This window comes from Phycomyces blakesleeanus (assembly GCF_001638985.1).
Source record: "Phycomyces blakesleeanus NRRL 1555(-) unplaced genomic scaffold PHYBLscaffold_2, whole genome shotgun sequence".
In the NCBI taxonomy this organism is placed as follows: Eukaryota; Fungi; Mucoromycota; class Mucoromycetes; order Mucorales; family Phycomycetaceae; genus Phycomyces; species Phycomyces blakesleeanus.
The window spans coordinates 888555-914491 of NW_017265135.1; the positions used below are offsets into that span (position 1 = coordinate 888555).

Genomic DNA, 25937 nt, shown 5'->3' on the forward strand with positions numbered 1-25937 from the left:
TTTATAATACATAAAAAATATTTAAATGATTTATTTTGAAATAGAAAAAGTGAAACCTTAAGAATATATATAATTTTTATTAAATATTATATTAACTTTTGTATAAGTGTTTTTTCAGTGTAATTTAGAATTATATCAAAGAAGTGTATAATATAAAAAAACCCAATTTTGTAATTTTATGGCCAAAAAAAATGATGGTAGTGTGATTTTACAGCTAAAAAAGAGCGATCTGAAATCACAACAGAAAAAAATAGAAATTATTTGAAAAAATTAAAAATTGAAAATTGTAGTAAAATTTTTGCAGGTTTTCAGGAACTAAAATCAGTGGTCTTTTGCAGTGATTAACAATCTATTAAATGTGATTTGTTCTTTACTATCATTAAGTAAAAATAAAATAAAATAATTATTAAGTCATAATCATGAAGATAATTATGCTTGTAAGAATATATAATAAAAATAATATTAATTCCAAGTTGATTCGTTCAGTTAAATATAGTGAGAAAATAAGATACAATGTGTGGTTGTCTGAAGTTATTGTTGACAGGATGATGCCTTTTCGTTGTACTTATTGGTGTTTTGCTCTATGAATAGAAAAATTGCTTTCTATTCAGCCTCGAGTGCCATCGGAAAATCAAAAAATAATAATAATAGAATATAATTTTCTAGAATTACAAAGAATTCTGCAACGTCACCGCACTACCAGACAACCGAATTTTTTTTAAAAACTGACCATTTTGATAACATTCTGTATCACAAGCAGCTATGTCCGCTTAGCTCAGGTTAAAGATTATATTTTATTAAAGAGATATATTGCTGGCGATCTATAGATCATATAGCATCTCAAGTACAAAAGGATCACAAAAAGACAAAAAATAGAAAGAGAAGAAAAGAACTACCACTAATAAGCTGAGAGTTGTACTCTACTCTCCACTTTGCAGCTGTGTAAAAATGTTGTAACAGTGAAAGGGAGGAGATAGAAGTGCAAGCAGGCAGCAGTTCATGCGTGAAAAGACAAAAAGAGAAAGCAAATTAGATAGAAAAGAAAAAAGGGCAAGAAAAAGAAAACAAAAACTAGCTAAGTCCAGCCCAAAGAGTACAAAAGTGAGTTTCATGAGTGTAGTCACCATCAGGGTTACAAAGCTTGTCAAAATGCCAGAGAATAGTAAGTAGTGCTACCCAATAAGAGGGGCAAGGAGCCTGACTAGAATATGGGAGAGCAGTAATGGCAACATCAATTGGATTACAGTTTTGATCAGATGGAATAGGAAGACAGGCCAACGAATGGGCAGGAACCAAAGAGCAGACAGCAAGATGATGACGTGAGGTATGGTCAGTACCACAAGGGCAATTCTTAGAAGTGCCAGGCAACCAACCCATTCTCCAGCAGACAAGGCAGCTACGTTCCACCCTAGTTGCAGGCAAGAACAGAATAGGATCGACTTCCAAAAGAGGGCGGCATACTAGAAACAAGACTTGGTTTGAAGACAATTGGAGCTGATCAGTTTTGAACTGTCAAAAGGTTTTGAAGTGATGTTTGAGAGCTTTGCCACTATGAACATTTAAATCAATAGGGATGCTTTGAAGAAGAGTATTATGACGAAGAGTGACAAGTGATGAAGACTGAGAGTGGTGATGGTGAAGAAGAGACAAAAGGCAGCCAGAGGGAAGGTAGTGAGCACGAATACAAAACTTTGTTATCAGCACATCAGCACGGAAACTCATACTAGGGAGGTGACATATATGTTTGAGCACAGTTGTAGATGAGATGCGATGCCTACCAATGATCATGCGCAAACATTTATCTTGGATCTTCTCAAGCTGGATAGTATCAGTTCTTCTCAGAGGGAGAATAGTCAATCCATATTCAAATTTTGGTCTGATAAAGATCCTATACAGATGAGAGCTGAAAAGCAGAGAGAATCCAGACTGGCATGCTCCAACTGCATTCAGTGTTGCCATGGTTGCCAGGGCTCCAGAACGACGATGAGTGACAATAGAAGGCCCATAAATACCTTTATTGTGAAAGGGACACCAAGATATATGAATTCCTCTACTGCAGGAAGAATCTCATCATATAGTGAGAGAGCTGGATGGTTGGCAGAACGAGAAGGAGGGTAAATGATAGCACATTTAGATGGACTCCAATGAAAACCAAGATCAAATGAGTGTTGGGTGGCCAAATGGAGCATAGTCTGGACGTCACGAGCAGAACCAAATATTGCCACATCATCAGCAAAAAGAAGTGTATTTATTGGCGTTGATGAGACTGCGTGCTGGTAGCCATCCACATCTAAAAGAGCAAGAAAAGACTGATATGCATTCAAGGAGGAGGGAGAGGATGATGGTACATAGGTAGAAGTGAGAGGATATGCAACTGTGCAAAGGAAAGTCAGAAGGGAGTTGATATAAATGGAGTAAAGATGAGGACTAAGAACTGAACCTTGAAGAACGCATGTCTTGGGTGAAAATGAATGTGAGGTGAAATTGCCAAGAAGAACTGAGATAGACACATCATCAAACATATAGACCAAAAGTCCAAGGAGAGCAGGTGGTATGGATCGTCTGAAAAGGGCATCCCAAACTACATGCCTATCCACAGTGTCATAGGCAGCTTTAATATCCAAGAAGGCAACAATAGGATAATGGTGATGACAGTTGAAATAGCTTTTCATCAGGTTGTGTAAACATAGAGCTTGATCCAGAGTATCACGACAAGGACGAAATCCACCTTGAGCTACATTCAGTGGAGGAGAGAATTTATGCAACTCAGAAGCAAGACACATCTCAAATAATTTATGAATTACAGAAGTGAGAGAAATTGGATGGTAGTTTGCAGCATCTAAAGTGTTACCCTTTTTGAAAATGGGAAACACTTGTGCTTGATGCCAGAGAGAAGGAGTGTATGACCATTGCCAGCAGATAGTAAAGAGACAGGCAAGAAGAGGTGAGATGTGAGACAGAATAGGCTTTAGCATTTCCGCATGGATGTGGTCAGGACCTGGCACATTGCGGTTAGGCATAAATTGCATGAAGGTCTCCACCACTGGTGAGGTGAATGGGGAGTCAACAGACGCAAAAGGCATGAGAGAGGTGTTGAGTGGTGGTGGTGGAGGTCGAATGTCAGGAAGTATGTGTCCACTATAGACTAATGCGAGATGGTCACACATAACTGTTGCTGCAACTGCTGGGCTATCATCATGCTGAAATGTGTGCTGTGGTTGCCTGCGCCATTTCGACTGCTTTATTTTGGACATGGCCTTGTTGAAATCCAAGTTCATTGAGTGGCAAAAAGCATGCCAAGACAAATGCTTTGCAGTTTGAACTTGCTGACAAAACTCCTTATGTGCATGTTGGTGCCGGCTCCACCAATTGATCTTGTCAATGCCACAAGCTCGACGCCATTGCTTGTAACAACCATCTCTATGGTCGGCTGCAGCTTGCAATGCAGGGGTCCAAAACGATTTCCAATGTGAGAGGCAAGGGGGGCGAGAACCAATGGAGCTACTAAGAGAGTCATAAATGAGTGTATTGAAAGAGTTAGTAAGAGCATCAATGAGTGGACATATAGTTGGCAGATTCTGAACAAGGTCTTGCAGTGAGACGAGGAGGGAGATGGATTTGGTGGCAATGGTAGTGACATAGAGTGATCTGACATCATCTTCATGAAGATGTGACAGATTCCAAGTTTGGCGCATAGGTGGAGGTGCTGGTGGTGAGTGTTGCAGGTTATAAGTAAAGGAAAGTGAGAGAAGTCGGTGATCAGAGCCTAAAGATAGTTCAGTTGCAATGTGTAAAGAAGGGTTAGCAAAGTTGGTGTTGGTGATAAAAAGGTCAATGATGCTGCTGATTTCAACTTCGTTACAAAAGGAAATGTATGTGGGTGTGCATGGTGAGAGAACTCCATTGAAGACAGTTAAAGATCGTTCTTCAAGCCATTGCTCTAAAGCTACACCACGAGGGTTAGATGCATAGTCACCAGTTACTGAACCAAGGCGTGCATTAAAATCTCCACATATAATGATATCATCTGTTAAAGGAATGGCTGAGAGGATATCAAGAGCTTCATGAGTGGGCATAGAGGGTGGTAAGTAAAGGCATATAAGTCGAAGGGTACCAATCTTAACAGCAAGAGCATAGTTGTTGGGCATAGGTATTTGTGTGACAGCATAAGAACAGGAAGGAGAGACTAACAATGACACCCCCATTGATCTGCGGTAGTTGCCAGCAACAGGAGATCCATAGAGATGAAACTGAGACCATGAGGTTGGAAGACGGGCTGGAGATAAGAGCCATGTTTCAGTTATAAAAAGCATATGAAGAGATTGATAGTGGTTGAGCATGTCTTTAATTGCACGAGGTTGAAGTCCATTAGCATTCCACAATCCTATTAAAAGGTCACTCATTCAATCATAGCAGTGAGAGCATCAAGGGCATGTTTTTTGTTTGGAGCATTACCAAAGTGCTCACCTACTGGTCGGGCAGGAATTTCCTCAAGTCCAATCCATCCTGACTGGACAAAGAAGTGAGCAACTAGCAGAACTAAGTGAGAACGCAAAAACTTGAGAGCTTGGAGACAGCGGGCATTTTGGAGAACCAAAGCCTGGGTTTCAAGACCAGAGACAGACAAGTTGGCAAACTTGGGATCAGCAACATTTTTAGGATCAAGTGGATCAAAGTTGTTGACAAGAGAGACCTTAGCACTAGCTAATTGGGACTTAAATTCCTCAAGATATTGCACATGAACAAGAATTCCAATAACTTCACAAGCAGGAAAGTTAATATCTAACAGGCGACCAGTGTCAGCACCAAGAGTGCGGAGAGAGCGGTGCACTTCACTGTGCATAATACGACGTGAGCGAGGAATATAAACATATTCAAAACCATCAGGACCAGTTTTGTCAGAGAACAGTCTTTGAGAGGCAGCAACCCAGCCGGCAGAAGAAACTCGTGGTGTCTTGGCTGGCAGAATCAAGCTTGTTTTGGTGGCCCAAGTGGAGGTAGCAGTTCCAACATCTGCAGTTGACTGGGATGCAGGAAGAGAAGCAGAGCTGGGAACAGAACCAGTCACATTCACTACAAAAAAATGCCCAATTCCCATACGTGATGGGATGTAAAATTCGGTGGACAGAAAACCCAAATTTGTAGTGCAGGATTTTTTTTTGTAGAATAAGCATTGCAATTTTTTTAAAACGATTCTATTGGTCGTAGAGCACTGAGTAGCATAAAAAAATACAATAATAAACTTAAATTGAATGAAATAAACTGTACCTGAATATATATTTATCTTCTTGTGGTATACACACCACAATTGAGTGAAGAACAGACCCCACAACCAAACACTTGTTCCTTCTTGCTAATGAACCTGGCAAGTTAACAATCTCCGGAACTGTTACACACCAGGCACACATACACTACACACTCATACAGTGTAAACCAACCATTACACAACAGGGATTTGAATTACAGGGATTTGAATAGTAGCAGATATAAACAATATTATTTTGTCTCTTTAATAAATAACACTCTCACAGTATCTACTTTTCCCATTATTGAGATACTAACCCATAAACAATCCCGAATACCTCACTTCTTTACTGTTTAAAAAATAATATTATTTTAATAATTATTAAGCAATAGCACCAACCCATAAATCAAACAAAACAAAAGAATGCAAATGTTCTATTTGCAAGACAAGATTTGGAGAATCAGATACAGTGTCTGTACAGACATTTAATTTTCATAAAAGAAGAGACGATGCTGGAATGAACATCTTTCGTAATAGATGTAGGGAATTTTCTTTTATGTTTTAATTATATTTATATTTATATTTTCGATTTAATAACATATGTAATGTAGTGATTATTAAGAGATCAGTCGAAACTACTGTAAGCTATGTTTCTGAAGTTATCAACAATGATGAACAGAACTCGGTGGCCATAGACAATGATTATGATATGGATTATGACTTTGATGGTAAAAAAATATATATTTTTATTTTTATTTTTATTTGCTCCAACTTCTTTTATGGTTCCGGTAGAAATGGACACCAGTATAGAAGTAGACATGGAGACACAAGAGCCTATTCGAGTCTTACCTCTCTCAGAATCCGATGCTGTCTTTGGTTATGAGAATGAAGAGTTTAACTCTGATCTTGATTCTGACGGTTGCGAAGACGATTCCAGTGAGGATGACATGCTTGATAGTGAAGGTTTGCACACTTTCATAATGGATATTGGGTTCTGCTGTATAAAATAATAGAAATTAATTTTTTTTAAAAAAGACAACTTTCCTGAATTCAACTCAGAATTGAGTTTCATCCATCGTTTTATCATACAGGTCCTTGCACTATTTGTATCCTTGTACGTCATCAATGAAGGCGCCATTCTTCTCATTGCCATCATGAACAAAATACTCGAGCTTTTCAGAGATCCATTCTGTCTCCCAGTTAGCATCCCTGGTCTCAAAAGCATGGCAGGATTCAATACCTTTACAGACGGTATAAAGAAATATGTTTCTTGTAGCAAATGTCACAGCATATATGAGAACAATGAATCAACACCCCACTTCTGTATCTTTGATAAATTTGGGAATAACTCAATGTGTGGTAATAGTTTGTTCAAGTTGGGAAATCAGTCGTCCATTCCAAAAAGAACATATGTGTATCACTCTGTTCAGAATTCGATCAAAGCTCTCTTTTCTCGGCCTGATTTTGAAACCCAAATCGACTCGTGGAACCATAGCCCGAAGGCTGAGAATACTATGTTCGATGTGTACAATGGCTTGATGTGGAAGGATTTGAAAGACACCAATGGAATTCCCTTTGTTCATGGCAACCGCTCACTGATGTTGACCTTAAACATTGACTGGTTCCAGCCATTCGATGGTGTGACATATTTGTGTGGTGCAATTTACCTGGCTGTAAACAATCTTCCTCGAAGTGTAAGATTCAAGAAAGAAAATGTCATTCTCGTTGGGTTAATGCCAGGTCCGAAAGAAGCAAAATCATCCGAGATAAATTCGTACCTCAGACCTCTGGTTGACAAATTAGAAAAGTTGTACAAGGGAGTCAGAGTCCAGACATATCAATGCCCAAATGGTACCACCATCCGCGCTGCTCTGTTTATGGTTGCCTGCGACATCCCTGCTGCCCGAAAAGTGTGTGGATTCACGTCCCATACCAGTACAAACGCATGCCACAAATGTAATCGTCAATTCTCCCGATTAGCTGGAACGAGCTCTGTCGATTATTCTGGATTTGATTTCTCAAAGTGGCTCCTTCGCACTAAGAATGATAATTGTAAGGATGCTGAGGTCTGAAGGAATGCAACCACTGAAGCTGAGAGACATCGTCTTGAAGTTGAAAATGGTGTTCGCTGGTCCAAACTGCATCGTCTCCAGTACTTTGACGTTGTCCACTGCACGATCATTGATCCAATGCACAATCTCTTCTTAGGCACAGCCAAGAGGATGATGGAGAAATGGGTTGCAGATGGTCTAATTGACAATAAAAAACTCGTTGCCATACAGAAAATCGTTGAAAACATGACATTGCCGCCTGATTACACCATGCTAAGATCAAATATTTCAAAGGGATTTCCCTTTATGAAGGCAGACGAGTAGAAATCGTGGTGTCTGGTATACTCTCCAGTGGTTCTACAAGGCGTACTACCAAAGCAAAAGTTTGAGAATTGGATGTTTTTTGTGAATGCCTGCCATTTCCTTACCAAGCCAAATGTTTCCGAAGATGATGTACAGTCAGCACACATAGCACTTGAGAAGTTCGGTAAAGGTTGTGAAAGGCTGTATAGCAAGGATCTGTTATCTCCAAACATGCATCTCCATCTTCATCTTCGCGACACAATCAAGGACTTTGGGCCTGTTTATGGGTACTGGCTCTTTAGTTTCGAGTGATACAACAGCGTCCTAAAGAATATCAATACCAACAGAAGGAGCGGCTTTGAAATGACATACATGAAAACATTCATTGAAGATACTCGTAAAGGCGATTTTGTTCACAATTTCTTGAAGACATCTGGTCCATTCAATTTCTCCGGCATCTTCGATAAATTGGTAACTGGTTATAGACCTGCTGATTCTACAACTAGCACCGCCTTGTACAATTGGTTCTCTCTACCAGACTTTCTTGATGCTGCTGAAAATCCGAACTTGTCAATTCGTGGTAACGAGCCTTTGCCGCCATCAGCGCTGCCCTTGCAAAAAAAAGCATATGAGATGATGCCAAGACAGGAGTATGATTGTTTGGTAGGATATTACCAAGCTGTTTACAACGATCCCACTATCTCCAGTTGCAAAGACGTGATTCAAGATACAGCTTTTGTCAATGACTGGATCGAAATGCTCAAATCCGTCAACCTCCTTGGCCAGACATTCAAGGGAAGTAGAGGTACGAATGGAAGAGGATCATATATATAAGCAATGTTCATAGAAGGTCGAAACGGAACAAAGTATGTGTATGTTGGAGAGATTCAGTACCTATTTGTTCATTCATTTAGTCCACTTGTTTCTACTCCACATCACAGAACACTCCAAAGTAGCCAACATACATTTGCTTATGTAAAATGGTACAAGGCTTCCAAGGAGACAAGTAAAAAAATTGCAGGCGTAGAAATATGGGATGTCGCATTTTCTTTGCCTGACTTTCAAAGCATCTTGCCAGTGCACCAAATTCTCCTTCCTGTTGCAATTGTTGACCATACAACATTACGAAATATCAGCAAAAAACTTATTGTTCCTTTGCCTAGAAAACTTTACTTTTAAAATATATAATTATCCCTTCTTTTCTTTCTAATAATATTATTCAATTTTTTTAATATGAGTGAAAAAAAAAAGAGAGCAAATTGTTTGTTTTTATTGGTTTTGAATTGTCCAGACAGGAAGGATTGCGGTCAGGTGACTGGGGACAGGAGTGACCGCAATGGCTTTTAGGTATCTGGGCATTCTTTGCTTTGATTGTGGTGTTGCAATCTTTTTGTCATTCTCTGCTGCCAAGAAATCAATGAACTGAATAAGCCTATTCAGCTATGTATAATTAGTTAGTTTATTTCTGTACAGTCATCTTTTTATAGAAATATATTATAGTGTACACCTTTAAAAAAATTACCTCAGCACTTCTCCAACTAGGACAAGCAACCTGCAAAACCTGCACACGGATTATAGGAGTGACGTCCTCATCTTCCGATTCACCATCAGACATCACACTCTTCTCGAGGAGATGCAAGTATGCCATCTCATCAGGGTTACCTGGCTTGTATCCCATCTTAGTGTCAATTGCTAGCCAATTGTTAATGCAGGTATCAACACAACGCAAGTGAATCTAGATATATTTTAAAATGATTAGAACAGAATGCAAAATATTTAATTTCTTTTTTTTGTTTGTAATTTTACCTCAATGCGACGGCTGTTGATATGATTATTGCGCCTTTTGGAAGACGCTTGCTTGGGGGTTGCGTTGACAGCATGAAAACATGTCTTGTAATTGTTTTTTATTTTCTGCACTATCATATCCTCCCAGAACCCAGCTGTGCGAGGCTGGGCAACGATATACTGTCAGAGGTAATTAATCACCTCAACATTGTCAGGATGATCGATCCTCTCATTCGTGTTCCATCGCCTGCGGCTTTCGTTTTCAGCAACAAGCTCAGGATCATTCGAATGGAAGTTTCTCGCCCAAATTCTCCCATTGATAAGATTCTATATGATTATTATTATTATTATTTAGGTAGTGTGTTAAAGCATGAAGTCAGAAAAAATCATACCAGAACAATTGCATGCATTTCGCCTTTGGTGTGTCTATTTGTAGACACATTGGCGGCAGTTACTCCCTGAGTTACAGAAGATGCAACAAGAGCTTGCTGGGCAATGGCTTGGTTGTGAGCATCGACCAGAAAACGAATTCCAGTGTTGGCTTCGGCAGTACAATCGTACATCATGTTGATGGCTGCCATAACCTGCGTTAGGGACTCCACAGTCATTCCAGGAGCCTCTGCCCCACTTGGACCAGCTGCAAGTGGCGATACTCTTGGAGCAATCTCACGTTGCTCAATCCGGCTGGCAGCAACACGGCTAAGTGTTCCTCGGACATTTTGTTTGCCTTTGCATCCTGATTTTCTAGTGGCATTGGAAGGCATGCTACAGATATTTACATATTTTTTAAAAAATAAATAAATATAAATAAATAAAGCATATATAGAAGAATATTATGAAATATTATTTTAATTATACAAACATACATAGTAAAGCACAGTAATAGTATGTGAGGTTTCTAATAAAATGTGAGGGAGGATATAATAATCTGGCAAATAGAAGTAGTATTTATATGTTCCAATACTTCTTGGGTGTACAACAACAAAAGAAAAAATTATAGGGACACACATTTTAAATTATAATAGACCCTAATAAATTCTGAGAATAGAATGAGCTTATTCACTACTCTTACAATTTGTTTTTTTATTTTTCTTTTTTTTTGTTCTCTCTCTTTCTCTTATACTGTTTACTTTTGCTTCTTTTTCTACACTATGGTAATTACTTAATATTTTCTTTTTACTTTATTTTACATGATTATTAACACTAAAAAACTTCTATTGTCTTTATTATGTAGGGCTTCCTGCACGAGTTAACATAACATGTGGTGATCCAGACACTCGGATGTTGGATTTATCACATATAAGAACATATTCATATTGGGATAGCGTAGTAGCTATCATCTTGTCAGTATAAAATATATATAAACAATTAAGTAATCAGCCCAATAATTATTACAGTTAGTACTGTAGATAATATCTTAAAGATTGTTAAGATAATTATATCATACTGCCGGGTAAACTGTGTCAGATTGATATGGAGCTAATTTAGTAGGAAGTCCTAAAGCTCTAGTATAAAAGAAAAAAGAATAGCTAAGAGCTAAAGAAGTACGATTTATGACTTGATGTCATAATTGTAACATTGACACTAGTTAAGCAGTAAATACACTCTAATAACCAAATATAGTAAAGGAAGAAAGCCTTAAGAAACTAAGACGTAATGACAAGAGCAGATTGTGTTTTCTTATAAAAAGGGACACTTTTTATTTATGAATAAAAAAAACTGATATACAGTCTCAAAGTATTTCTATACGTCTCTATTATCAAATATTTTATTTTTCTATTGTTTCGTACCTGAAATACCACATAACACACTGGCTTACAAAGATGAATAAGAAAGCAAACAACTTTTATTGCGCGATGCTAATCATCAGCTTATTAATCTTTAGATGCAAAACGATGATGATGACAACCATCAAAAGCTAATGATGGAAATAAACATGGTAAGCTTTAATAGAATATCTTCTAATCACTTATATTAATGTTATACTTTCTTCATTATCATTTTGAATTTATTAGATTTTCTCTATCTCTCTTTTGCATGCACGCATTAAAAGGATGCCAAAGAATCACTTTTTCTGATAAGCAAGACTTTATAATTATTATTCTCTCATACTAATCATATTTTTTTCCCTTTCTATTAGGAATACTTGGAGTATACCAACAATTATATAAATGCTATCCATAGCAATATGATCATCTATTTCCAAAGAATAAATCTGGTCTGTACATACATGTTTTGAAAATAACAAAATCGATTTTGGTCATCCCAAGATTCTGTTCCTTCCCTTAATATTCAAAGAGGTATTGCAGTATTCCCATTTATTTATCCCGAAAGGTAAGAGATATTATTAATGATCAAAGTAGAATTGCAGTACCCAAAATCAAGAACCCAAAACCGAGAATACAAAACAAAGACCCAATGTTAAATGTCTGGATCAAATGTCCAGACCAAATGTCAACTATCCAAGGCCGATTATTAGAGAACCTATTTTGAGATTTTTTTAATAAAATAAAATAAAAACCCATTTGTAAACTATTTTCTATGAACTATTTTTAAATAAAAGTACAAGAAGTATATTTTTTGATCAATCAAATAATGAAATTCAAATTGTAAATGGAGTACCCGTCCAATAAGATTGATACTTGCCAGAAGATAGTTGAGCTATCATCAGAAGATTGTTGAAATATACATCTTCTTTAATGAGTCCAAAACAAGAATAAATAGGCAATACACAAAATAAATGTAACGTTTTACTAGAAAAAAAAACTCGGAATTCAATTAAGGTTTCGGATATAATGAGATATAACAAAACTCTATGACTGCGCACAGACCCATTCTATCCATAGAATCTAGGTATTTAATATTTAGTAGCTAGTTTTTCTATCATTCTGAGAATTGTTGTATAATATTCGGAATTTATTTCAAAAATCACACAGAATTTTACATCCTATCACGTATGGGAATCGGGCATTTTTTTGCAGTGATTGTTTTGCAACAATTGAAATCGGAGATTGGCATTCTCCTGCTGAACATTAGCTAATTGAGCATGCAATTGGACATTTTTGGCAGCAAGAGATTCCAAATGTTCTGTACATTCATTAAGTGCATTGAACTGTGACTGCATACTGGTTAAAAACGTCACAAGTTCGGCTGGCAGACTTTGCATGCAATTAGTAAGCAACAATTGCAACATGTTTGGCGATTATCTTGAGATGGCAGCAATTGGCAGAGAAAAAGTGAAAATTGGTGATAAAATGGCAGGAACGATAGGAAAATTTTTTTTGACAATGGATGCGGTGGTGGGAAGGGTAGATGCGTCATGTTTGACAATGGATGCAATGGTTGAAGCAATATTTTGGATGGATTGATAATAGAATTGTATGGATGCAAACTTTAAACAATTTAATATTCAAAAAAGTAAAGCCTAAGCGAAAGAGAAGTGCCCGCTTAGCTCAGTTGGTTAGAGCGTGGTGCTAATAACGCCAAGGCCACAGGTTCGACCCCTGTAGTGGGCATTTTTTCATTGTAGCGAAAATTGTTGGATATTTTTGTTGTGCCCCAATTCTTGTCAGCCAATCAGGATGACGATTACACAGAATTCTCTTTTGAGAACGACGACCAAAGGTATCTCCTTATTTTATCCTACAGAGAGTTTGAATTTTGAAAATCCATTGAGGTAGTGACAGGTTTTACTTTTGGTAAATTCAATTAGAATTGTATTTGTTTATATCAATCAGAAATATTTTTTCTTGTACTTTTAAGATCTTTTAATGATATATATTTATTATTTTTATTATTTTCTCTGAGTATTCAAGTTTCTAAAATATGAAGGGTTCTCACTTCTATATTCATCCATCAAACTCACAGCATCTGTGAGTGCTCTTTTTATAAGATCTGCCTTTGTTTGATCTAAGCCAGAAATTGTCTTCAAAGTTTGAAGATCTTCAAAGCTATGATACATCGTTGCAGAATAAGCTGCAATTTCATCAAAGACATATATACCTCTATCTTCAGCAGTATCTCCACTCTCTAATTCCTCCTCTACTTCTTCCTCAACTTCGTTCTCGTTTGCATTTACAGTGTTTTGTTGGTTCAATACCACTCCTGCTATCTCCCGTTGCTCGATGAAACTGAATTTTGCCCCACAGTAACACTTCAACAAATGTGAATGCTTGCATAGGATCTGGCGGTCAGAAAGTTTGGGCAGGTGCAGCTTTGTATCAAGTCATGTGATATATTGACAATATACCACTTATCTTCTGTTACAAAAGATCTTATTTGCCACTCACCATTATAATCATCTATGCTGTTACCAGTCTCACCCAAAGGGTTGAGAATCATGGAAGGGAGCATGTCATTTTGGATTTTTGAAGCAACAAAAGAATTTCTTGCTAACTCATTATCAATGGGACCCATCTTACTATTGTTGAAGTGAATACGCTCAACCTCTTGTTCAAAATAGAACTCCACATCATTTGTCAAGATAAAAATCAGTTGATTCAATCTTCTGATGCATGCACGACCAAAGTAGATTGTCTTGAGTTGATTGTGCTATGATTCTACATAGTTGTTTGTCACATATCTCTGATGTTGTTGGCTAACGCATGGGCGCCCCCATCTTCGCAACAATTCTTCATTCTTAGTCCATTTCTTCTCAAAATATTTCAAAAACTGAGGTTGATCTTGAACCATCAGTTTAAAATCTTCAATTGCTCTTAAGAACACATCTTTGTTGGACTCGATGAGAATGTGTCTCAGGTAGTTCTTCAGTGCAGTCTTATAATTCTCAAGTTGTTCTGATGTATAAGAGGCATTAAGTTTAATCTTGCTGTCAAGGTTGTGCTGTCAAGTGCAAAGAACATGAAAATCACAGTAGTGAATTGTAGCATAACACTGGAGAAATGACCCTGAATACCCTTGTGTGAAAGTTCATGGTTACATGTGGATATTTAGAGCAATTTTTCATCTCAACATGTTTTTTGGTATACATGTTCATAAAGTCATGTTGTAATTTTCTATTGGCTTAGATATAATAACCATCCAAGTTATTTTATCATTATTATTATTATTATTATTATTATAAAGTTTGAACAAATATAGTAAATGTAATACTTGTTTCCCTTTAATCTTAATATTTATAACAAAATAAACACCATGTCCTCTACTTCTGAACTTTATAATAAGAAGTGCTATTGCATAAAATGCAGCAATAATCAACAAGGCTACAGCTTTGTTTCTACACAAACCTTCCAGCGTCACAATAAAAGAGTAAGATATGAAGACATAGAAAGAAGTGAAAGAAGTATGTTTTGTTTTTCATTTTTATTTTCATTTTGGTTATTTTATATAATGTTTTGTTTCAATAGATGTATCTGTTCAAAGAAATCTCATGGATATTGATTTTGAAAGTAAGAAACATTAATTGTGATAAAAAGAGAAGTAAACTAAAAATTGAATTCTATATGTAGCTACATCAAACCAACAAACCGGACCCATGGAAGCAATGGGCGGTCAGACCAACTCGCCTGTTTGGGAAGGAGTCCCAATTTCAGACAATGAGGTTGCTTTTAGCAATGAGTCAAATGGCGAAAGCAGTGATGGTGATGAAAATGACAATGACAAAGAAAGCAATGGCGGTGAAGAAAGTGAAGACAATGAAGAGAATATTGTTGAGATTGAAATCAAAGAATTTGATACTGAAGGTCAGTCCGTGTTAATTAACTAATAAAAAAAGACCCAAAAAAAATTCAAGAAAAAGAGCCAAAAAAGAAAAATCTGAAAAAAGGGGGGTGTTAATTTTTTGTTTTTTTTTACAATAGATCCTTTTGCCACCCCAAATATGCCTGAAAATCTAGTACACAGGTTCATTGCTACTTTTGTGGTAATGTTTGCTTTCTGCTATGTGGTCAATAAGGGTGCTGTTGTCTTGATTGAGTTCATCAACAAGCTCTTGTCGATTTATGAGCAGGATTTCCAATTGCCTGTGAGTCTTTCTGGTCTTCAAAGCATGACAGGATTCTCAGCCATGACAAAAGGGATTAAGAGATTTGTTGTATGTCAGGATTGTCACAAGGTGTATGAGGAAAGTGTACCTGCTCCTTTGAATTGTGATTTTGTAAAGCTTGGTGCACATACCGCCTGTAATTGCAAATTAATGGTCCAATCATTGTCTGGTGGTTTGGTTGCAAAGAAGTCTTATACATATCAGTCTCTCACATGTGCTCTTAAAATTATTTTCCTCCATCCCAATTTTGAGCAAAAGATCATGCACTGGAACCAAGAATTCAAGATCACTGATACATTGTGTGATGTTTACAATAGTGAAGCCTGGACTGATTTGAAGGACAATGACAATGAATTTTTTGTTGAGCATCCTTGTTCATTGATGCTGACATTAAACATTGACTGGTTCCAACCTTTCAATGGTACTAGCTATTCCTGTGGTGCTATCTACCTGGTGATTAACAACCTGCCTAGAAGTGAGCGGTTTAAAGCAGAAAATACAATCCTTGTTGGCCTCATGCCCAGACCAAAAGAGCCAAAATCAGAAGAGATTAATCATTATCTCAAGCCATTAGTCGACGAAATGATACAGCTCTATCTTGGAATACAGATACCTACCTACCAGCAAACAGACGGTGCAACAGTTCATGCAGCCTTATTGATGGTTGCATGCGATATACCTGCTGCCAAAAAGACTAGTGGGTTCACTGTGCACATCAGTACATGCGCCTGTTACAAATGCAACAATCAATTTTCTCGTCTACCAGGCACTTCTTCTGTCAATTTCCGTGGATTTGATTGTGACCAGTGGCGCCATCAAAGTGATAGAGCAAACCGCGTGCATGCTGAGAAGTGGAATAGTGTGAGTACACCCTCAGAAAGGCAGCAACTGAAGATCGAATATGGTGTTCGATGGTCACAGTTGTATCGCCTTAGATACTTTGATCTAGTACATGGAACGATCATTGATCCCATGCATAATCTTTTTCTGAGAACACCAAAGAGAATGATTGAAACATAGACAAAAATCAAGAAAATGAAAAACAATGATCTGCTTGCAATGCAGACAGTTGCAGCAACAATGATATTGCCCTACAACTATACAAAGCTGAAGACAAAGATAGGAAAGAGCTTTTCCCACATGAAAGCAGATGAGTGGAAGTCTTGGGTATTGGTGTACTCTCCCGTGCTTCTAAAACCAGTTCTTCCATCCAATATATTTAATGGCTGGATGCACTATGTAAAAGCATGCTGTATACTTGTAAAGCCATCAATCAGTTTCATCAAAATAGACCAAGCACACAGATATCTACAAGAATTCTGTCAATCTTGTAAAGATACATATGAACCAAAAGTCCTCACCTGCAACATGCACCTGCACCTCCATCTTCATGACACAATTCGCGATTTTGGACCCATGTATAGCTATTGGCTCTTTGGTTTTGAGAGATACAATGGTTTGTTAAAGAATAACAAGACAAACAGAAAAGACGGGTTTGAAACAACCTATATGACAAAATTCACTGCAGATGCATAAAAAGCTGATTACGTACAAAATATGTTATCATGTCCAAGCCTCATTCCATTCCTTTCTCTTTTTGAAAAACTTACCTCTATGACCGCACCTATAACGACCTATGCCACTTATGCTCCAACCAACCAACAACCTTTCCAACTGCAACAATTTGTAGACTCATCCTTAAGTTGAGCAGCACCTATCAAAGGCAATGAACCACTCCCCCCATCCACCTTTCCTTTACAGTCCTTAAAAGAATCAACAATGAGTAATATTGATTATCCTCAATTGTTAGATAATTATAAAATTGTCTATGCCATGCCCAATCTCATTTCTTACCATGATGTCAGATTGTCACAATATTTTGTAAATAACCGAATCACAAAATTGAAATCAATTGATCTCCTTGGCCAAATATATATTGGGAACAACAGTTCTGGTAAGCACCGGTCACTCGTTCAAGCTTTCTTTTGTAGCAGCAACGACTGAACTTCAAGCCTATATACTGGACAAATTCAGTATCTTTTTATACATTCATTTACTCTGCCTCCTCATCCAAACCACCAAGCATCAACATTACACCAAGACCAGCATGTTTTTGCATACATCCGATGGTATAATTTGACAAATGACAATGAACACAGAGATGAAGGTATTGCAATCTGCTTGCCAGAATTCTCTGCTGATAATTATTACAGCATCTTGCCTGTACATCGCATACACTTAGAGGTTGCAACTGTTGTAGATGTAACTGATATGAACGAAGAAAGAATGCTGGTCATTCCTATGCCAAAAAAATACTGTGCCTGAAGCCTTTATGAATAATTATGCACTATGATTTTTTATGAGAATAATTAAATAAAAAACAAAGAACAAGTAATGCCTCTTTATATATTTTTTTGGTTATTTAAAGTATAAGATGTTATGAATGAAGAAAAAAAGAACAAAAAATATAAACTTTATTTAGGGCCCGTTTATAAGAGCCCACTGAGGAAACTGTGACGCAATTGCATCAGGGACTGGTCCTTTAATGGTTTTGCCAAAAGCACATGACAGTAATTGATGGCTATTTAAGCCTAAATCAGCTACCACTTTGTTGTCAACAAGTGTGATGAAGTGATTGTACTATATTAAAGACATTAATATTTTATTCAGTATAATACAATATAATATATTAACTAAATTAAATATTTCAACTTTAAAAAAACTAATTATCTCATCACTTCCCCAACCTGGACAACGAAGACGAAGCCTACTATAAGAAACATGAGGCAAAGTGCCATCGTCTGACTCACCAACAGACATAGCCTCTTCTATAATGAGACCAGAGCAATCTCTTTTCATCTCGTCATCAATAGCAGTGTGGTATTTCAGATACGAAACAATAGAAAAATAAAATATTTGATAATAGAGATGTATAGAAATACTTTGAGACTGTCTATAAGTTGTCCTTATTCATAAATAAAAAGTGTCCCTTTTTATAAGAAAACACAATCTGCTCTTGTCATTACGTCTTAGTTTCTTAAGGCTTTCTTCCTTTACTATATTTGGTTATTAGAGTGTATTTACTGCTTAACTAGTGTTGGTGTTACAATTATGACATCAAGTCATAAATCGTACTTTTTTAGCTCTTTGCTATTCTTTTCTCTTTTATACTAGAGCTTTAGGACTTTCTACTAAATTAGCTCCATATCGATCTGACACAGTTTACCTAGCAGTATGATATAATTATCTTAACAATCTTTAAGATATTATCTACAGTACTAACTGTAATAATTATTGGGCTGATTACTTAATCATTTATATAAATTTTATACTGACAAGATGATAGCTACTACACTATCCCAATATGAATATGTTCTTATATGTGATAAATCCAACATCCGAGTGTCTGGATCACCACAGTATTAACTGTTAATTTTTTTATATTCTTTGAATAAATTTCTATTATACACTACAATTATATTTATTATCAAACATACCAAAATAAAAGACAGAAAAAGATGGGGAGATAGAGAGAGAAAGTGTGAGTATAAGTAAGAATAATTGTAAGAGTGCATGAGCAAGGGTGAGTAAGATTGTAGCAAAAACGTATATTTATATTTCCAAAAAAAAGGATGTCTAGTCTTGATTGATCTTGGTTAAAAGAATATATCTAAAGTAACTTCTTGTACACACACTGTGTAAATTGATACAAAGATTGCTTTTAGATACTACACCATTATATCTATTATGCTTTTTGGATATTTTTTTGAGTTTCATTTTTTTAATTACTTATTTTGTTTTTTTTTGTATTTTATTTACTTATTTTTTTATTTTTTTATATTTTTGTATTTTTTTCTTATTGACCATTTTCTTTTCTTTTCTTTCTCTTTCTGATTTTTGTTATAACTGTGAATTTTACAGGTAAGATACATTCTTCTTAAAAATACTTCTGTACAGACAGCAACAAGATTAACACATTCTGTTATCATAGATACATATATACTCTCTTAGTGTTTTACTATATTTGCAAACTTTTTTGGTAACATATCTTCTTTTTTTTTAAAGCAATTCTTTTCTTCAAATGTAACTAAATAATAATTATTATTTCAGTTGTCATAGATACTAGCGTGTTTTTTCCTTCTGATGTATTCTCTTTACAATGGCCATCCGGATTAGTCCAGGTTAGTAACTATATTTCATGTCATCATCCTATAAAATTATTCTGCCTTTTCCCCTTCTTTTTTATAGACAATATCGCCAAAAATATTCCCTGCAATTAAACAAGACCATCAACATGGTAATATTTTATTTTTTATTTTATTTTAATATTTATCTGACAGAATATAATTTTTATTACAGATAAATGTTCATCTGCCAAACACGCAATGAATCAAAAACCTCTATCTCTTGGCGCCATCATTGACATGGTAAGACTTCTTCTTTTATTCTCTTAATATGTATGATAATATTATTTATACTGTATATTAATATATATTTTTTACTAAAGGTTATATCAACTCTTGACAAGTATTATCTAGGTCTACAAATAAATCGACTTTCTTTGGGTACGTTCATTACATATTCTGTCACCCAATTCACTCAAACTAACTTCTTTATATTATTTTCATTGTTAAAGAAATTATACTTGACGCCATGCCTCGAACTCTCAAAGTTTTATTTTTATCTTCTTCAGTCATTATATTATATGTATCCTCAAATTAATATATCACTCACAACATGTAAATATTTAAATACACATCTAACTTCTCTTCTATTATGTTAAATAGTATCTGTGCCAAAGATAACTACTGAATATGAGGGTTTACAAACATTATATATAAAGCACTGCTTGATTTGAGTCGTATGAAAAATACCGGTGAAGACGGCCCGAGGCATATAATATTATTCCAATACTATCAACCTAGAATCATTCTATTTTTTCTAATAAATACAAAAATAAACTATAATTCAAACCAATAATAATTGAATATCAAGTAATTGGGGGAGCAGATAATCTATGACCTCATAATAAAGAGTGTTAATGATTGGCTTATAAGCAATAAAATGTCCATGGTTCTAACTATTCACTCAGAGATAGTTCAACAATACACATGCGACGTAGTCTCTGATTATTAACCTTTAACATGGAAACAGATTGTATTACAGCAAAAAACAAAGTTCAAAATAAAGTTTTCTTGGTACTCTATTATATACAAAGATATAAAATTACTATTGACCCCAACTTCACTAGTGCTATCAAACTTTACACTTGTAGATAGCAGGTCTGTGCACATGTAACCAGATCAGCTTTGATACCAGTGGAAATAGGCAAAACCCCACTGTAAAATGCGGAATATTCACAATAGTATGCCTGAATTTCCCCATGTGTATTTATTGTTATTTTTTCAGTGTGAGATAATGCTTCTTTGATTGCATTAACCTCTATAATGCTACAGTCAATGGTGATATTCATTGGTACAAAGCTGCTCTTGATGCAAAGGTGGTCAAGCCAAAGTTTGATGGATATGGCTGTCTGGTTGTTTGTCACTATGTATGCAACAGGGAATCCCTTTCCTGTTTGAAGATAGCAAGTGACCAAAGTATATAATACTTTGTCACTTCTGGACGAAATGGAATGGGTGGCATTAAGACAAAAAGATTGCGAGATTCTCATGATTGAAACTTGCATTGGTGATTGAAATCCAAAGGCAAATTGTTTTTTACCGTCATTATAAACAGAAAGATTGATTTCAAAAATGCAATAGTTTTGTTCTGCTAGCTTTACATTTAACCAGATGGAAATAGATGCATTTTCATCAGAAGCAAATATATATAACAAAGTAGTCATCTATTTTATATAGAGTATTTATTTGATATATAAATATTAATTTAATACGAAAGCTCTGTTATATTCATTGACAAACCTTTCTCATTCTGTTGTAAATTTCTTCATAATTAGGCTTTCTAACGCCAACTTTCCAACTATCAATCTGTCTAAGAACAGAAATTCTTGTACTTCTACAGCTGCTGTCACTTTTCAACTGATTTTCAATAATCTTTATGACTTCAGAAGGTAAAGGAAGAGTTCTGACTTCGTCCCAGTCTCCAGGAACATAGTTTACATGTGCCCTTGTTTGGCAAAATGTAACAATATTGGGGTTGTTGAGATGCTGTACGATTTTTAAGGCAGATGTACAAGAGCATGCCTTCGTATCTTTCTGGGCAAGACGTAATTGGCGGTTTGTTATATATTGGCCAGCACGGTAGCATTTTTTAGTTTCTCCAAGAACTAAACCTTTTCCAGAATATTTATGCTTTTTATTCAATTTTGTTGAGCATAAGACATTGATTCGCTCCAGACACTTTTCCCATTCACTAGCTTTTACTAATATTGTTGAATTCAAAGGAAGCATCTTGATTCCTTTCAAAGGCGAGTTGATCAAGACTTGTTGAATGGTGGAAATATCATAAATAGTATTGTTTATATTGTTGTTAGACATAATTGAAGTTTGTTTTTAAGAAAGAGGGAAGAGATTATTTGTTGAAAAAAATGCCATGTGTAGGATGCAAAAGTCACTGTCTGTCATTAAAGTTAGAAAGCCACAGGACTAAATTAAATACTAATTCAAACTCTCCATAGGATAAAATAAGGATATACGGCCAAAGTGATTTTTTTTTGCTCACAAAAGAATTAGAAAGCGCATAGCTTAACAAAAGTAGAATAGAAACCAAAACAGACATTTATAATGGCTGAGTAGTTTTAGAAAAGATATAAAAGAAGACATTTACTGGGAAAAGTGTTCAATTTTCTCTATGTGAAAGAGTATTAAATCCCAAGTAAAAGAATTAATTTAACTCAAGATTTGGGTGTTCTTGACATTATGAGATAGTTCTTATTAAATCTAAGAAATGAGAACATTAATGCTATGTGAAAGAATTGTGCTAAAAAAGTTGTATAGTACTACCTTAATATGCCAGCTCAGAAACGCAGGTTAAAATGAAAATAAATCTTTTTTCTTTTTTATATATGGCATAGAATTTCATTGTTCTTAAAAGGCAAGAAAAAGAAATGAAACTAATACTTTCTTCAGAGAAAAGTAATACTTTCCTCAGGTTTTAAGCAATTCTATTGAGTCTTGAAGGTGCAAGAAAAAGAAGTAAAACTGATACTTTCTTTAGAAGAAAGTAATAATTTTCTCAAATTTTAATCAATTCTATTGAATCTTATTTTACGAATAAACTTCAGTACTCTTATTTGATTGACTGTAAGATAGTCTTCTTATACTTCTATAAAACAGTATCTGGTAAATAGTTTACAAATGGGACTTGTTTATTTTGTAAAAAAAATTCTCTTGAATTACATTACGTAATAATATAATATACACATAGCTCTTGACTATTTTGAGATTAAGTAGTTTGGGTACCATTAGTAAAAAGAGAGGATTTATAATAATAGTAAATATAAGAATAGTACAGTAAATGAGAGTAATCTAGAGTAGTGTTAAGAATCTGATATAAATATAACTGTTACCATTTACTACAAAAATAAAGTTAATTAAAAAGTTAAATAATATGTTTTGTATTTAAAGAAATATATATATACTTACAGCTAAGTTTTCCAGGGTTATAATTGTCATATATATATTACAGGTCATAACTATAAAGAATGATTTTAACATTAATAATAGCTGTTAATATAAGAGATATACTGATCTCAATAAATGATGCTAACAATTCTCCAAAATTGAAAGAATGGACTTGCTGTATACTCTGATGTATTCAAATAAATATAGTATTAGTATAAAAATACATATATAATTTTGTAAGCTTATCAAGTACATTGCCATAGTAGACATGTGTAATCGTGCACAAGATATGTATCTGTTAACAGATGAGAAACAAATTAATATAAAACTAGAGCATGTTTGACTTGCTTTACCTTTATGTTTAAGAGTAAGACATATTCAACCATATGAATAGATCTATTGATAAATAAAGAAGTATCTTAAAAATTATTAAAAGGTTAGTAGATCTAGAAAAAGAGAAATATAAAAACAAAAATAATTAAGTACAGTAGACCAGTTTAAAGACATCACATTTCTTTATCTGATTGTATGAATAAAAGAAAAACTATTAAATAAAAAGAAAAGAATAAAAATTGAATATAAAAATAAAAATCTTTGTGTTCTTAAAAAAAAGACACTGGGAATTAAATTTGTTGTAAATGAGTATTGACTACTGCTGTAATTGAGAATAAGTCTGAAGGAAATAATATAAGGCCTTAGCTAATCCAGTCAAAGATGTCTACTGATTACTTTATTATTTAACACACAGGTTTAGCATGTATGATAGTGATTATATAGTAAATTCAAAAACTGGGCCAGCAAATGTAAAATTTGTACTCCGCAACTTATATCTTCTTGAGTTCTTATTCTTTTGCAATAGTTTTAATACACTCTAGAACATCTGTTAAAGAGCTACAACATACTATGCTAGTATAGATATATATATAGTATTAATAAAAAGTTATATGAAAAAAAGTGGAAATTTTCAGTGGCCTGGTTTTTTAGGTATGGGCCAAAAAATAGAGTAAAGCATTATTTCTTTATTTTCAATGCAGAACTGCTTTATGATAATTTTTATATGGAGTGTGTCTTGTCATTACATCACAATCATGCAAACAAAATAGATATATTATATTGAATTTTTCAGAGTTTTCCTTGTTCCTTTGCTCAACTTTAAAACAAAAATATCTCCCATCTCACACGACAAAATACTCTCAATTGAAGTTGAACTTAGACATGCAAAGTCTACAGCCGAGATAGCAAAGATTGTTGGCATTTCGCAGACTTCTGTCAAGAGATATTGAAGAAAATTGAACATCTCTACCTCAGTTCCTGGGGGTAGACCTGCCCAAATCGATGAAAGGCTCGCCCACCATATCATCTATGCATTCCTAAATGAGGAATTTATGACAACAACAGAGGCAGAGAGACGGCTATGTGGTGAAGGTTTTGCTGTCAAGGCTCCAGTAATCCGCACCTTGCTAAAAGCATCTGGGTTCATCTGTACCTTGGAACCACCTCCAAAGGTAAAAACAAACCCCACTATCTGCAAGCAGCATATGGAGTTCGCAAGGAACTATATCAACTTCACTGTGGAGGACTGGAAGTGTGTTGTCTTCTCAGACGAATGTAAGGTGAATCGCTTTGGCTCGGATAGAAAGAGATGGAGGTGGAAGTTGAAGAAGTCAGCAATTAAAAAATATAAGGGTAAGACTTCCCCTGTTTGTGCTGAAGGACACGTTATAATTTGGGGATGCTTTTCGTTTTGAGGTCACGGAGAGCTTCTCAAGATCAATGAAACCATGACAAGCCCAAAATACGTAACAGTTTTGGAGCAGAGCTTACTGAAGACCTTGAAGAAGCAGAATCTTATCAAGTCCGATATCATGTTTTTGCATGATAACGCCTGGTCACACACTGCAGCCAATACCAGAAAGTGGTTGAAGGCAGAGGGGATTGAGGTCATTGATTTCCCACTGTTTTCGTCTGATCTTAATCCCATCGAAAACCTTTGGGCGTACACAAAGGGCAAACTCTACCAATATGAAGAGCCAGCCAGCTCAATGAGGGAATTGTGGTCCTGTTTCCAGAATGAGTGAGATAGTATCCCAGAGAAGATGTGCAAGAATCTAATTGAATCCATGCAAAGCAGAATGCTTAAATGCATTTTGAAGAAAGAGTATCTTATTAAGGAAAAATAAAAAAGATATCTTTACCTAAAAAACTAGGCCACTGAAAATTTCCACTTTTTTTCATATAACTTTTTATTAATACTATATATATATCTATACTAGCATAGTATGTTGTAGCTCTTTAACAGATGTTCTAGAGTGTATTAAAACTATTGCAAAAGAATAAGAACTCAAGAAAATATAAGTTGCGGAGTACAAATTTTACATTTGCTGGCCCGGTTTTTGAATTAACTATATTTCATATGATGATATCACTATAATATAGAATACATCAGTGGATTATTATAAGCATAATTATAACTCATAAACACATTTACTTTCGATGTTAATACTTCATTGGGACTACACACATTTATATAATTAATCATACATTAATTATCTCAAGATCATGTTGCTCTGATTAAGGCTCAGATAGGATCGATTACCTGACTCCAGTCATATAATTTTCCCAATCTAAAATAATATAAATAGCAGTAGTAGTTCAGTGTAGAAACCTGATCAAACTTTGATACCAAATCTTTCTCAATAAACAAACCCTACACAACTTCTCACAAATCTTCGTTCCTCATCTCAAATCTTTAATTCTTCTTCTTAAAAACTTCTTCAACTTCAGCCACTATAACAAAATTGAAAGAATCTAAAACGGAAAATAGTTCATATTTTCATATCACGTCTTCAAGAAGTCTAATAATAAAAATATAAAAGAATCTTTTTATTTCACCATATTTCATAATATTCCCTTTCTCAATCTCAATCTCTAAAATCAAATCTTCCAACACATTCACTCTACTA

General features: G+C 35.1%; 10 protein-coding genes and 1 non-coding gene across 11 annotated transcripts; 5 read left to right on the plus strand and 6 right to left on the minus strand.

Annotated features, from left to right (window-relative positions):
• Positions 1–1071: 1071 nt before the first annotated feature.
• PHYBLDRAFT_162418 (hypothetical protein) lies at positions 1072–5098 on the minus strand (the record flags this gene model as incomplete). The annotated part of the gene is made up of 4 exons (XM_018434615.1): positions 1072–1509; positions 1558–1970; positions 2999–4384; positions 4468–5098. The coding sequence occupies 4 exons, from the start codon at positions 5096–5098 to the stop codon at positions 1072–1074; spliced, it is 2868 nt and encodes a 955-aa protein (XP_018297384.1).
• Positions 5099–5668: 570 nt separating this feature from the next.
• PHYBLDRAFT_58395 (hypothetical protein) lies at positions 5669–8778 on the plus strand (the record flags this gene model as incomplete). Its single annotated transcript, XM_018440311.1, has 10 exons — positions 5669–5720; positions 5857–5973; positions 6038–6208; positions 6281–6939; positions 7054–7297; positions 7337–7492; positions 7649–7907; positions 7947–8404; positions 8447–8489; positions 8514–8778. 10 exons carry the CDS (start codon positions 5669–5671, stop codon positions 8776–8778), a joined length of 2424 nt encoding a protein of 807 aa, XP_018297385.1.
• A 90-nt stretch (positions 8779–8868) lies between these two features.
• Positions 8869–10148, minus strand: PHYBLDRAFT_162421 (hypothetical protein; the record flags this gene model as incomplete). Its single annotated transcript, XM_018434616.1, has 5 exons — positions 8869–9039; positions 9122–9334; positions 9406–9564; positions 9586–9711; positions 9777–10148. 5 exons carry the CDS (start codon positions 10146–10148, stop codon positions 8869–8871), a joined length of 1041 nt encoding a protein of 346 aa, XP_018297386.1.
• Positions 10149–11738: 1590 nt separating this feature from the next.
• PHYBLDRAFT_58397 (hypothetical protein) lies at positions 11739–12577 on the minus strand (the record flags this gene model as incomplete). Its single annotated transcript, XM_018440312.1, has 2 exons — positions 11739–11868; positions 12339–12577. The coding sequence occupies 2 exons, from the start codon at positions 12575–12577 to the stop codon at positions 11739–11741; spliced, it is 369 nt and encodes a 122-aa protein (XP_018297387.1).
• Positions 12578–12825: 248 nt separating this feature from the next.
• Positions 12826–12899, plus strand: PHYBLDRAFT_t28. The gene has a single exon. It is a non-coding gene; the product is annotated as a tRNA-Ile (tRNA).
• Positions 12900–13177: 278 nt separating this feature from the next.
• Positions 13178–14374, minus strand: PHYBLDRAFT_162423 (hypothetical protein; the record flags this gene model as incomplete). The annotated part of the gene is made up of 4 exons (XM_018434617.1): positions 13178–13514; positions 13634–13935; positions 13963–14226; positions 14291–14374. 4 exons carry the CDS (start codon positions 14372–14374, stop codon positions 13178–13180), a joined length of 987 nt encoding a protein of 328 aa, XP_018297388.1.
• Positions 14375–15850: 1476 nt separating this feature from the next.
• Positions 15851–16378, plus strand: PHYBLDRAFT_102309 (hypothetical protein; the record flags this gene model as incomplete). Its single annotated transcript, XM_018427702.1, has 1 exon — positions 15851–16378. A coding segment is annotated over one exon (528 nt), but the record flags the coding sequence as incomplete, so codon positions are not given.
• Positions 16379–17002: 624 nt separating this feature from the next.
• PHYBLDRAFT_139383 (hypothetical protein) lies at positions 17003–17713 on the plus strand (the record flags this gene model as incomplete). The annotated part of the gene is made up of 3 exons (XM_018430208.1): positions 17003–17074; positions 17150–17269; positions 17423–17713. The coding sequence occupies 3 exons, from the start codon at positions 17003–17005 to the stop codon at positions 17711–17713; spliced, it is 483 nt and encodes a 160-aa protein (XP_018297390.1).
• Positions 17714–17866: 153 nt separating this feature from the next.
• On the minus strand, positions 17867–18247 carry PHYBLDRAFT_139384 (hypothetical protein; the record flags this gene model as incomplete). Its single annotated transcript, XM_018430209.1, has 2 exons — positions 17867–18028; positions 18101–18247. The coding sequence occupies 2 exons, from the start codon at positions 18245–18247 to the stop codon at positions 17867–17869; spliced, it is 309 nt and encodes a 102-aa protein (XP_018297391.1).
• A 714-nt stretch (positions 18248–18961) lies between these two features.
• On the plus strand, positions 18962–20246 carry PHYBLDRAFT_162426 (hypothetical protein; the record flags this gene model as incomplete). Its single annotated transcript, XM_018434618.1, has 6 exons — positions 18962–18971; positions 19499–19569; positions 19637–19685; positions 19748–19815; positions 19896–19953; positions 20176–20246. The coding sequence occupies 6 exons, from the start codon at positions 18962–18964 to the stop codon at positions 20244–20246; spliced, it is 327 nt and encodes a 108-aa protein (XP_018297392.1).
• Positions 20247–20651: 405 nt separating this feature from the next.
• Positions 20652–21888, minus strand: PHYBLDRAFT_162427 (hypothetical protein; the record flags this gene model as incomplete). The annotated part of the gene is made up of 2 exons (XM_018434619.1): positions 20652–21236; positions 21313–21888. The coding sequence occupies 2 exons, from the start codon at positions 21886–21888 to the stop codon at positions 20652–20654; spliced, it is 1161 nt and encodes a 386-aa protein (XP_018297393.1).
• Between the last annotated feature and the right edge of the window lie 4049 nt (positions 21889–25937).